The sequence below is a fragment of the Dermacentor andersoni genome, chromosome 9, assembly GCF_023375885.2.
Source record: "Dermacentor andersoni chromosome 9, qqDerAnde1_hic_scaffold, whole genome shotgun sequence".
NCBI lineage: Eukaryota > Metazoa > Arthropoda > Arachnida > Ixodida > Ixodidae > Dermacentor > Dermacentor andersoni.
Window position 1 is genome coordinate 95,144,531 of NC_092822.1, and position 13,468 is coordinate 95,157,998.

A 13,468-nucleotide genomic window follows, 5' to 3' on the forward strand; every position below is an offset into this window, starting at 1 on the left:
AACTTTCCTTCGTGGCAATGTCTGACGGGTGCGTGAAACTTGCTCTTATTGGCCGGTATGGGCATGGGAGGCGGACGCGCCGATTCCTTTTTGTCAGCAATACCACGCATCGCGCCTTCACCTGTTCAAGCCTCATTTCTGTGCAATGTATAGGTCAGTAGAGCATGAAATGTAGCTACGTACACCTTTTTGTTTGTCGAGTATCTGCTGTTCAGGTGTACGTGTCTGTGACACATCGCGGTAGCTTACATTTCATTGTTGATTGGCTGATTCGTGAGGCTTAGTTTCCCAAGGAAACTATAACTCCAAAGCTATGAGAGATTCTGTGGTGGAGGACTAATTCCCACCACTTTTAGGTACTTTAAGGGAGACCCTAAATTAACATACATTTTTTTTCTTGCATTTGCATGCGACTGTCATGGCGGGCAATCGAGCCCATTGCCTCCTCCTCGGCAACCGAACACTATAGCCACAGCGGCCCCGCGGCTGGTTTGTTTCATTGCCTGCTGCGTGAGTTTATCCCCTGCATTCTCGACAATCCTCGACTCGAAACTCCTTCCCCACTCCACTGAGTTAATCACAGCGCCGCTCCTCTGATAAAGAAGGCACTGCGCTTCTCAACTATTGTTGTGGAGCGCCTGTGTAGAGCAGTGGCCGCTTTTGTCGAGTGGTAGCATTGCCATCAATTAGTACCGACTTGGGTACCGCCAAGATAATCTGAAATTAAAGGGGCAGCGGAATGCAGCACAACTGAAACAGAGATAACCTTGGGGCCGCAATAAATACGAGGTGGTGCGTGGAATCTGGAAAGGAGTAATGGTGCCAGGGCTACAAAGTTCGCAAATGCGATTCCGTGCTTAATATCGTATATCTCGTCGGGGCTCGAAGTTAACCAAAGATCGGTAGGCCAGCTGGCTTTGGGAGCCCACGGCAAAACCACAAATGAGAATGTGCAAGATGACGTGGGTTGGGCCTCGTTTGAAGTCAAAGAAGCGCAGAGCAAGATTAGTTATGAAGAAAGACTCAGGAACAGGACGAAAATAAATGCGCGGTTAAAGTGCACATGTATCTGTACCTGAAATGCGTGGACGCAGAATAGAGGAAGAGGTCAAGAAACTTGGCAACCACGTACGAGGTAATTGAAAGCGTAAGTAGAAAACTAGGAGTCAAAGAAAGTGAGAGGGACAGAGACAGTGAACTGGATGCAAAGAATGGAAACAAAAAGGACCATGGAGATTTACAAGAATGAGATGAAAGTAGAAGGGTAAATCTGCATGATAACACGAAGGGAAAAGTCTTCCTATATGAGGCTCGAGCTGGTTGCCTAAGGACAAAAACATACCGGAGCAAATATTCGCAACAAGTTGAGCTATACGCGTATGCTGCAGCGAAAATCCGAAGACCACCTAGCATATCCTAATGGAATGCGAAGGAATTCGCTCAGTGAGACCGGTACGTAATGTACACCTTCGAGAAGCGCTTGGAAGTGGGCGCAAGCATCGACCGGTCAGCAGGCGAGATAAGGAAGATACATTTAGAGTATTGGTGGAAAAAAAGCAGGAAAAATACTGATACGAGCGGGACCGTTCAAGGCATAGGTAGCGGTACACGGTAAATGGAAAAGTGTTGAGAAAGAGACAAAAACATTAAAGAGCTTAATGCAAAAGAATGCCAGAATGAAAAGCACGTACAGTATACCCGAATATCGCAAGCAGGCTCGATGACTATTTGTCACGGCGCGGGCTCAAAGGGGATGCCAATAAACCGTAATCGTTATCATGATCACGAGTCGACGTGGAGCGCTGAGTGGAGGCATGCTGTAAGAGTACTGAAGTGTTTATACGTAAGACAATATTGCGGGTTACAGTTACGCGATTCTCGGGTAACTGCACTAAACCGGCAATTTCCTGTAGTCCTCGAGAAAGATACAGTGCACCAGGCGCGCATATTCTGGGCCTCTGTACATAGTTTTGAATTCATCGAATTGCTACTCTATCATCAACTGCTGTCGAAGTAATTTTTTTCCTAGGCAAACGACGCCACCTTATCGAAGTCGCCGAGTTCTGGAACGCAAGTAAATGCTATCTAAGAAAAAAAAAAAGCGAAAGAAGAGCCCCCCACCGAGCTTGAGGATCTCCGTCTCGGTCCTGGACTGCGGATCGTAGCGGACCACTTCGGGACCGCGGGCATCGTCGAAGAGAAGCGTCCCGCTCCGCTCGTCCCAGTGAGGGCCCTCGCCCAGGATGTTCTTCCGCTTGCTGGCCACTTCCACCTTCATCGCTCAGGCTCGAACACGTCCGGGCGATGTCCACCTGCTACTGGGAGTCTCTCGTCGGAGAAGCGGGTCGGCGCACCTGAGGGGCGAGATACCGCGAATCGATAAGGTGGGAGACAGCACACGGTGAGAGGACTGTATGCAGGGAAATGCCTACGCAGAACAGCGCCACGCTTTTAGCCGCGATAGCGGTATCGATAGCGGCAGCAACGGTGAACGAGCGTGGAGATCTAGTGAGACCCGCGCAGCATGTTCACAGCACTTTAGAGGACGTTTCAGTAATACGAGCGCATCGCGCATACATGGATGCGCACGGAAGCCACAATTGCATTTAACGCACCTGTTACGGCCCGAAAGTTGGCGTGACGCTGCGATGGCCACTAAAACTGCGTGGTGACTGTGGTCACGAAAAAAGAAACACTGAATGCTTTTTTTTTGCGATTGCTCCCCGTTATGACGTACAAGGACACACCGTTTCCGACAGGGCTAACCAGTCTTGAGGACTGACCGCTTTGGGTACTGATCATTTCGGAAGATCGCGCCTTCATTGGCCATCGCAGCACAGTGTGACGCAGGTGCTTATATCGGACAGTGAAGAGGAAGACTGAATCAATCGAAGCTGATAAAGTATTCCTTCGAGAGAGTGCCCAACTTTCCGCAGTCGTCGTTGTGGGCTGCTCAGTAAGCTTGAACAAATTTATCTGGCTCTTTTTTTTTTCTTTCTAAAACTGGGTTTTAGGAGCCAAAACCGCGATCTTATTATGCGCCACGCCGCTAGGCGTCAGAATTCATTGTGACCATCTGGGCTTCTTTGACGTGCATCAGTTGCACGATACGCGAGTGCTCTTGCATTTCGCCCCCATCGAAATACGGCAGCCGCGGCCGGGATATGATCCCCATAAACTCGTGCTTAGCGGACTTGGACTTTGGGTAGCTTGGAAGTTTGCGCAATGGTCATCCCATACCATCTGTCCACGGAAGAACTATCGCCCCTGACATGTGTTCGCGGAATTCGCGAATGATATTAGCAAAAGAGGAGAAAAATAATTTCCGTATTAATGAGCAGCAACGAAGAAGGCACGGTAAATGTCTGTTCGGGCCTAGGAAGCACCGCCTGGGTTTTAAAGCAGTTAATCAGTGAGCGGTTTTATGTGACCAGGTAGTTTTCCTAAATATACGGTGGCTGTTTGCGCAAAGTGATTTTCATTTGTACTAATAAAGAGTCATCTAGTATCATTGACGTATAAAACATTGTCATATCATTGTCATACATTGTCATTGTCAGTGTTGTCATATCTTACTATGTCATTATTATAAGTTATGAACAACGCGGGGCCCAGAATACGTCCCCGTGCTCCACCATAATAAATCTGTTTTGATGAACAATGTTTCTTTCCTAGATATCTGTTGATGACGATTGGCCAGGAGGATATTAATTAAATCTAAGGCAATGCAAAGGATTCCACAGCAACTTAATATTTCTGGCAGCGTTTTACTGTTAATCCTATCAAATGCCTTGGAAAAGTTTACAAGGGTGCCTAATGATAGTTTATTTCTGTTTGGCTCTGCTAAACAGTAATTCTTTGATATAATAGGGCAGTTTCCGCTGGCCAACCAGACCTGAAAACACACTACGATGCGGTTATAACAAAATCGTCATTTCAGAAGTTAGACATTCGTTTGGCAATCATTTCTTTACAATGGTTTTGAATGTATTGGCAAAATGTATACCGGTCCGCAGTTCACTAACGTGTTTTTATAGCTGCCCTCTCTATATATATAACAGTCACCCTCGCATTTTTTGAGGCGATCCAAGAGAAGGATATAAATGTATGTTGGATACGGAATGCTGAGGTCAAGAACAGAGCGAACTGGTTGTGGTTTTATGCCTTCGATATCTTCAGACTCGCTCATTCTTGGCTCGTCGAACGCATTACGTACTTCAGTTTCCTTCGTCGGAGTGAGGTAGCTCGATTTTACAAGTGGTAGCGATAAATAGCGCACAGCATCGCCCTGGTGACTATTGTCCACCAGGGAAGTGTGGTACTCATCGAACTGATCAGCTGGTGCTTTTCCATAGCAGGTTTCGTCGGCGAGCGTCACCTCCTCGACAGTGAAATTCATGTCTCTACGAGACAGTATAGAATTAAGCTTCTTCCGTGCATGCGCGTTTCGAGTCTACTGCGCTGTCAAACAAATATGCAAATTACAGTTACGCTGAGTGCGCTTTAACGCTTTGTTAAGGTCCTTCCTATAGCGTTTAGGTTCTCTCAGTGCATCAGGATCTCGATTTTTCAGGAACACATAGTAAAGTTTCTCTTTACTACGTGCCATGCTTAGCAGTTCCGGTGTCCATCCCTGTTTCTCGCGCACTTTTTCGTTATGATGCTTTATTTTTTTGTATAGGAAGTGTTTGTGATATAGGGAACAGAATGTATCTATAAACAAATTATAGGCTTCGTTAGGTGCTGCGGAGGATAATACCTCGTCTCACTTTGTTGATGCTCTTTCAGCTCCTGGACACAAGTCTTCATGCAGAAATATGTCGAACGATAATGTCTGGCACTCATTCTTCAGGTGATTTCAAATGCCTGTCAGCAACAAAACAAGTAGGTGAGTGACCACTAATAGCTACTATAATCGTGCCAGCCTCTACACAGCCATGTGTCATGTTTGTAATAAAGATAGATCGATCATGGACGCACAAGTTACGGTAATGCGCGTAGGAGCAGGCATAACGGCAGACATCGTGTGCGATTCGAGCAAAACGGACATATTCTTTTTGGAATTGCTCGAGAGCATATCAGTGTTTAGGCCACCTCCAAGTACTATGGTTTACGGGTTGACAAAGGAAAAAAGATTGTCCAGAAATGTAAAGAACATGGTTCAAATGGTGTCAAGAGGTCTGTAGCAAACCATACAGAAATTTTTTACATTTTATGGGAACCACTTCGTGATTTTCATTCAATATTTACAGTTCATAAATACACGCACAGTTGCGACTTAAGCTCAAACACAGACATGTTCTGCCACCTCGCTTGTTCTTCCTGCTGAAAAAAATAGTTGTAATCATCAAGATGTATGATTTCCGTGTCATCACAGTACCACGTTTCAGTCATCATTCAAAATGACAACTGAAAGTTGAAGGGTTCTCAAAGAGTGCTAAATTCATTATACTCTCCCCGAGATGATTGCGTGTTCAAATGCAGTGTGTGAGAGGCGAGGAAAACTGCGCAGAAAGCAGATGCAGGCCAGATGGGATTATGCCAAAGCTGCTCATTCTGATGAAGAAGACTCTTAATATTACGGACCACTGCATTCAAATACTTTCTAGTTCACCCCGGTTTTTTATGGCCACAATAGGCTGGCCATATTTTCGCAGAAGAATTTTTCCGTTATTGTACTACACATATGTGTAGTGCTTTTCTCTGGCTCATCGTTTAGCTGACAAGAGCAGTTCTTCACTGGACTGAGTGAAATTTTCTCTGATAAACACAGAATTCAACTAGGACTCGAGAGCATTGCTCGCGGAAAGCCAACAGCCTCGGTCAAAGACTGCCGCAAGAAGCGTACAATAACTACAGGGCTTTTTCCAGATATCATGCGCAATGCCATGATTGTGTAAGCGGCTAATTCAGGTACCTTAATTTGCCGTACGACCTCATTTACTCATTCTAGGAGGTCTTCCCTGTCCCGTTTTTGGCAGTCCATGTATCTAGATCTTGGCGTCCATTTCGCCACTCCAGTTCATTTACGACCTAGCGACTTTGCGTCCCGTCCTCAGCGTCATACTTCCTTTCAATCACCTCTGCTCGCTTAGTTGGGCATTTGTATCCTTGTCAAGCGAACGAAACCGTGCGAGCATGTGCTTAAGGATTCCATCGCTCCGTCTAGCGGTTGTTGTGCGCGTCTGACATTTCCATGTAGCCCTAAACGGGGTCAAATTAACACCCGAGCACTTCCTCATGTGGTACGGATGCTTGCACTGAATGCACGACACGTGAGCTGCCTCGGGCAACCCCTCGTGGCAAGACAAGCGCTTTCGCTGTCACGAGGCATGCTCGAACGAAACCGTGCGAGCTTGTGCTTAAGACTGTAAAAAAAAAAAAAAAAAACACACGCTAAAAAGTAAGAATCTCACACTGGCAGCAGCAGGGCAGCGAGAGGTTGACACAGAGAAACAGAGCTGTTAATGTAACGGCGAAATTTCCCCAGCCTGGAAAGTGGCGAATGTGGAGAATGATAGGCGCGTCCTCTCGGCCCGCCGCAGCTGCTGCCGAAGTAACGAGCGCGCCGGCATGCCACGAGGAGTCGCAAAGTTCGCGAAGGGGGGTTTGTCGTTGTCCAGGGGTGCGGCAAGTTCTATAGTTCAGATGCACTCAGGAAGTTGCAAGTGTCTGCGCGTGCGTGACTTCTCGAAATACTGCGACCGATAACCTTTTACTCGAAGAAAAACAAGCCGGGCGCAGGCTGGATGTTCAAAATGCCGTGGCCGATCAACTTATCGCTCGATTGGGGGAAAACAATGAGCCCCGTGCGAGCGGGAGCTCAGGAAGTGGCCAATGCAAAAAAAAAAAGGGGGGAGATCCTTTCGCCATTAGAACTGCTGATAAGGTCACATATCAAAATCATATGAAGCCAACGTACAGACAATGATACTAAAGAAATCACAAGGTGATCTATCTGTTTTAATTAAAATGTAGAAATAATAAATGAAGGGCTATGGAAGTGGAAGAAAATTGGCCGCACTTGGCAAACGGACCCACGTTATATATATTGATGACGAGGGTGGTTGCAATGCCAATAGATCTTACGACACGTTTGAGAACGTATGTCTTGAAACTCTGGGTAGGTGGACATGACTTAATTACTTCGCGGCTCCAATTCTTTAATTGAGACATGTTCTCACAGGTGTTCAATTAAAGTTAATTGGTGATTTTCTTTTATTAGCTAGCATCACTATGTAATTTGTCGTGCAGGTAGAGTCTGTTCGCGTAAACAAGGTGACAAGACCTAAGTGAGATATTTACCCGCATGCAGGATATATGTTGTGGTATAAATCGGCTGCAGTGAAAACATCGGGGCAAGCAGTGGATCGGCTACTTTATTTCTCCGCATAGTACGAAAAAGAAAATGAAAGAATACTGAAATATTAATAATCACTAAAACCCCCAAACAACCAAGAACACCGAAATGTTTATCTTCTCGTATTTTCCACGCACACCCACTGACTACAGTTATCGACTGACGTCTCAACACTTGATTCCGCGAAGGCATTTGGACGCGTGGTTGCTTCACTCATTTATATTTTGATCGCATACATGTAGTTTCTTGGGCTGTCTTAGCTGTCCACATTGTACTTTGATTCCTTAACACATATTTTTCTTTCTCTTCGTGTCGCGGTCGATCCAGTTGTCGTGTTCGGTTTTTGTTTTTGTTTCGTAGGTGCACGATTTCTGCGTCACTCTATGACAGCCCATGTTGCTTGCTGCACGATACAACGAAACAAGTCCTCCGTATGTTTATCATCCCGCCTGCGTTATCTTTCGCTCCGTAGTATAACAGAAATAAGTTAAAAAGAAGCGAAATGACGAACGAATGATAAATCTCTCAGAAACAGGGTATATATTCATTAATGTATGAAAGCGGTAAATATGAACACTCTCGCTGCTCGAGTTCCACGCGTTCCGTGCATGTGATCCGCACTCCTCGAGAAATAAGCTTTCTTTTCTTTTCTTTTTGAGGAGCTGCGCGTCCGAAGCGGAGCGTGTGCTTATCACTGTAAGACGTTCTTCCAACATTTATCTCCATGCGTATGCCACTCGGAGCGAGCCACTTGAGCGCCGGCGTTAGGCAGAGAGCTTCCGAAGTGAAAAGCCAAGCCGCGTTATCTTCTATCGGAACGCTGCCTATCGCAAGGCGGGACTTTCGATGCTCCAGATAGCGCTCGCCTTTCGCCCGCGGGTGGAGCGTGTCAGGAGCATGGAAGCGTGTAGGGCGCTTTTTTAAAACGGTTCAGCTTCTTTTTATATATAAATTGCCCGAATCCTTGAAAAGCACCACTCAAAGAGGCGTAACGGGCATTACTTACAGTAGAAATTAAAAAAAAAAAGCTTAATCGAATAATTAGCAAATTTTCACTGGTGAGAGTTTCTCGCTAATTGCTTTACGCCACATATTACAATTTACGAATTTTAGCCGGCGAGTTTACCGGTCATATCGACTTGGAACGAATTCTGGGGATGGCACGAGTTTCGAAGTATGCGTCCCCATACTTGCGGTAAAAATGCGCTTCTGCTTTTATGCATTTCATTTATGCGTACGAGGTAGTACGCCAAACTGGATGGACTGTCGCACATCGAGGGTAGGGTAGGTGACGTAGAAGACAAAATTATACGATTGGAACGAACCGTGACTAACCTAGCACGGCAGTTATATGCATCAAAGCACGAAATTGACGGTGCCACTAATGCATTTCGTCGCCCTCTTTGAAAATTATTATCTCGAGACTGGTGTTAATCTGAAAATTAATTTCTAGCGCATGGGCCTTGAGAACTCACCGGCTGCACTTCGTAAATTGCCATACGTGCCGTAAAAGAAGTAACTAAAAAAAATTAACAATATTTTTTTTTATTTATTCAAATACATTTTGATTTCTCGTGCAAGTAACGTCCGCATCTTCGAGCGATACATCTCACGGACTAAGATGATGACATCCACCACAGGTCATATTAAAAATGTTCTCTTTCACGAAAAAATAAAATAACATAAAAATTCAAAGACGATTACGATACTCCCTAATGCGAAATTTGAGCGCAGCTCTATACGTGTTTTCATTTCGCGATACATTGGCTGGCGCGTACAATCGGTCTCGTGCGGCACGTTGCAAACGGAGCGAAGTGTGGCGCGACTACCTCGCTAACGTGGAAATCGCGAGAGGCAGTGCGTGGAGCCAGCGCGTGGGTGACGCGTGGGCGCGATCCACAGAGGCCGTCGCCGACAAAGCCAGACGACGCGCGCTAATCAGGCGCCATCTCGTAGCCATCGCCGCAACCCTCCCCCCCCCTCCCCCGTTCGCGGCACTACGCTTTTCTTCTCGCGCTTTCGCCATCACCTCCTCCGCTTTCCGCCTCGTGGTCCTGCTGCACCCTCCTCTGCGCTTTCCTCCTCGCGGCTCTTCTCCCTCGCCACATTTTTTTTCATCTACCGCTGCGCTCCGCGTTCGCTCTCGTCTTGCGCTGTGCTCGTTCACTCGGTCATGCCGGGAGCGCCGGCGTTCGAATCGGGAACGTGCGCCAAGAGCTGGCGCTCTAAAAGGAAAACACGCTCGTGATAATGCCGTCTACCAAGGCTCAGCGATCCAGACGGTAGTTACTGCCGCGTTCAGACACAGCCGGGCAGTGGCGTAGGCATAAATATTTTCAGGGCTTCGGGGAGGGGGGGAAGGTGGGAGGAGAGCTGGAAAGACCACATACCAACACAGAAATTTCGATGCGTGGAGTGAGGGGGGGGGGGGGGGCGCACATGCCTAGTGTGCCACGCCCTGTAACTGCAGCTGCGGCTACTGCTGGACACGGAGTTTCATATACGATATCGCTGCTGGAAGAAAACCTGGCGCCGCGGAAGTTAAGCTCGTAACTAAATGAAATCAAATTATGGAGTCAAGCATACCGGAGCAACCCCGGCATTACGTGAGACAGGCCGTAGTGGGGGACTCCGGGTGAACTTCCCCCACCTGCATATAGTTCTTTAACGTACAGTTAAATCCGAGTACATGAGCATTATTCCATTTACCGCTCGCGTACACTCTCACGCACACTAACGCTGTCACTCATGTGCGTGTCAGCGTTAGACGCACAATCTGGCTTGCTTATAAACGTTGCGCTGACTTGTGCTATATGGAACGAGGCTTCACATCTATCTGTAGTTGTCCCAGGCTCAACATGCGGACTCATCCCCTCGTCCATTACGCTAACATGAAAGCACCATTTAATTAACATTGTACCGATATAAATTTCAATTTCGATTGAACTTTTCAATTTATTTTCCATAAGAATGGAGGAAGGCCCGAACAAAAAGCGGAAACATTCTCGCTTGAAAAAGAGATTCGGGGCCCCTGTACAAGGCATACAGCAAGTATCAGCAAATTTCCGAGTCAAACAGAATTGACTGTCAAAGGAAATGCAAAAAAAAAAGTTAATAGACAGTTCATATACGACACATTTTTTGAGGCAAACGGCTTAAATGTACACGGAATAATGAGCAAATCGGTGCGAAACACGGCATACCGGGTGTACGTAACTTGTGCCGAAATTTTAAAAAACATGCAAGTGCTACGTAGCTGGACAGAACCAATATAACGCAAGTATCAGCAAATTTCCGAGTCAAACAGAATTGACTGTCAAAGGAAATGCAAAAAAAAAGTTAATAGACAGTTCATATACGACACATTTTTTGAGGCAAACGGCTTAAATGTACACGGAATAATGAGCAAATCGGTGCGAAACACGGCATACCGGGTGTACGTAACTTGTGCCGAAATTTTAAAAACATGCAAGTGCTACGTAGCTGGACAGAACCAATATAACGCAAGTATCAGCAAATTTCCGAGTCAAACAGAATTGACTGTCAAAGGAAATGCAAAAAAAAAGTTAATAGACAGTTCATATACGACACATTTTTTGAGGCAAACGGCTTAAATGTACACGGAATAATGAGCAAATCGGTGCGAAACACGGCATACCGGGTGTACGTAACTTGTGCCGAAATTTTAAAAACATGCAAGTGCTACGTAGCTGGACAGAACCAATATAACGTTGTTTGCCGTCGCTTGGAGCAAGGAAGTCAGACAATTAATTGTATTTCGCCTAATCGCATAATTAGTTATTATTAATGAATGAATTTCTCGAATGATATATTCAGAGAAAAGGCCTCAATGAGAAAATTGGAAACCATCCTGAAAAACTCCCGATCCTGCTTTCTGTTGCGCAATAGCTGCTACATAATTTTTTTCCAGGCCGCAAAGAAAGCGCGCAGAATACGTAAAAGTGCCTACAATGATTTAAAATGTTCTTATTGACACTTTTCTAGAAAATAAATCATACACCAGCACCACATATATCTCACATATAAAAATTTAATGCTGTAATTTCAATATAATTTAACATGTCCGAACGAGGGAAGTAAGACTCCGAAAGTTTCAAGTTGTGAGCATGTATCCGACAAAATAAACGAAAAAGAAAAGCCTATCGCACGGGTTGGTGAACTTTTCGCAGACAGAAATAAATAACAGACCCTTCGTCGCACTTCCTTAATCATGCACTTCCTGTTTTTGTCGCGTAAGCCTTGGTGACCGTAAACGTTGTAACCGGTACATCGCTGCGCTAGTCACGAGGACGATATTTTTGGCACGTCGTTTTTTGCCGGAGAAGTATCGCGATCAGTTTGTGCAACTGAAAGGGAGTCTCAGAGCAAAGCGTCATCAGTACTGCATTTAGCTGCCACCCCTGTGGCCAATACGAATGCAAAACACAACACGGTGCCCACTTTCATTCGTCAAGCAACTTAGTCCTCCTTTTGTCGGCATTTTACTCATTTTGGTCTCCAGGCAACGCGCATATCGCCTACGTTTGAGCGTCCGGAAACAGCCGACTACCCTAGATTCAAATGCTGTCTACGACATAAGAAAAAAAAAAAAAAAAACCCTCTGTATGCTGCAGAAGCTTCATACGCCGTAATCTAAAGTGATCCTGTAGGACCAGAATACACGGGGACCTACGTCATGACATGTAACTAGTTGATATCCTAGTGAGGCATGCGGGCTTTTCAACAGGAATGTTGCGCACTTGCATGAGATAAAAATCATTTAGAAATGAGCGACACTTTTTCGTCATGTGTAGGAACGGGCCATATTCTGCGGGCTCGCAATAGGACCGATTTGGGACGGCCGTGCTCTTTCAATTTTTATCCCAAGCCGCTGATTCCCGCCCATCTTCGCAGGCTGTGTAACGCAAGGCCCGGCAACCATTAAGCGGGTAGTTGTCAACGAAGAAGCAGAATGCAATTAAAAAAAAAAAGTCCGGGCGAAATGCACGAGATCGAAATGCCACAAATACACCTGCTTTCTATTCCAGATGCTTGAAACCTGATTTAACGTTCACCGCTGCTACGTTCGCGCACAGATTTCGCACGGAGATTGCAATATTTCGCTCCCCATTGTTCGATAAAACGATGGACTTCAGTTGCTGACCAACTGGAAAATCAAATCCACGTCTACGCAGCAGCTGGTGTCTGCTAAAGGGCAAGGCGCCGGTAGCGTATTTTTTTTTTTTTTTTCATTCTAACCAGGCAGGTTGAGATACGAACTGGTTTATCAAACGTTACGGGTCAAACGATGCTATTTCGATGAAGAATGTGAGCGATGACAAAGCAGCGGGAAGCTCAAAAAACCTAATCTCGGAGTCGCTATCAGAAAACGAGGATAACTCCGTCTGGCTCACCTTGCCTGGAACGGGAGACACCGTTTCTCTGCCACCTCTTTCAGAGCAGACTTTTGCCCGCGAAACCTGAAACGAACTAAAAAAAAAGAAAGAAAGGAAACCTGCTCCGTGCCACTACACGGAATCCCGCTGTGCACACTAAAGAACGTCGCAGGCGTACAGTCACGTGACCGGCCGTCCCTTACCCAAACACGCGGAGGCCTCGGCCTCTCGTCTCTATGTGCCGGTGGGTGCGCGTGTCTGCGGACACTTGATTGCCGCTCAATGTCTTTTTTTATTCTCCATTTCCTCTTACATTGCACGCACCCTCTTCCGCTTCTTTCGATGCTTCAGCGCGACGTTGGCCGCTCGCAGTCAGCGCCAAGGACGCTCGCTCGCTCGCACGAAGTGAACGCCTCGCGCGGCTAATTATGGCCCGCGACGTGTCGCGCTCTGTAGTTCCGTGCAGCGACGCCGAAGCGCTGTGGGGCGTGCGATCTAGTGCCCATACTTTAAGAGGAAGCTTTAACTCGGGTGCTCCTGTGTAAATACATGTAAAAAGAGAATTCATTTTTTCTCGGCAACCCCTGCACCAAATTCGACGAGGTTTGTTGCATTTAAAAGAAACACTGAAGATCTAGTGATTGTTGGTTCCGAACTTTTTATTAAGGTCGCCAATTTTTTTTATTAAAAATTGACGGAAACCAAAAATTTT

General features: G+C 46.1%; 1 protein-coding gene across 1 annotated transcript in view; it reads right to left on the bottom strand.

The window, feature by feature from the left end:
* Nucleotides 1-12,962, bottom strand: part of LOC126528403 (regucalcin-like) — a 35,513-nt gene extending 22,551 nt beyond the window's left edge. Inside the window, exons 1-2 of the mRNA XM_050176296.3 lie at nucleotides 12,775-12,962; nucleotides 2,122-2,354 (exon numbers count right to left, since the gene is read on the bottom strand). Of these exons, the coding sequence (XP_050032253.1) occupies nucleotides 2,122-2,278 (157 nt within the window). The 5' untranslated portion in view covers nucleotides 2,279-2,354; nucleotides 12,775-12,962. The remainder of the gene's footprint in view (nucleotides 1-2,121; nucleotides 2,355-12,774) is intronic.
* Between the last annotated feature and the right edge of the window lie 506 nt (nucleotides 12,963-13,468).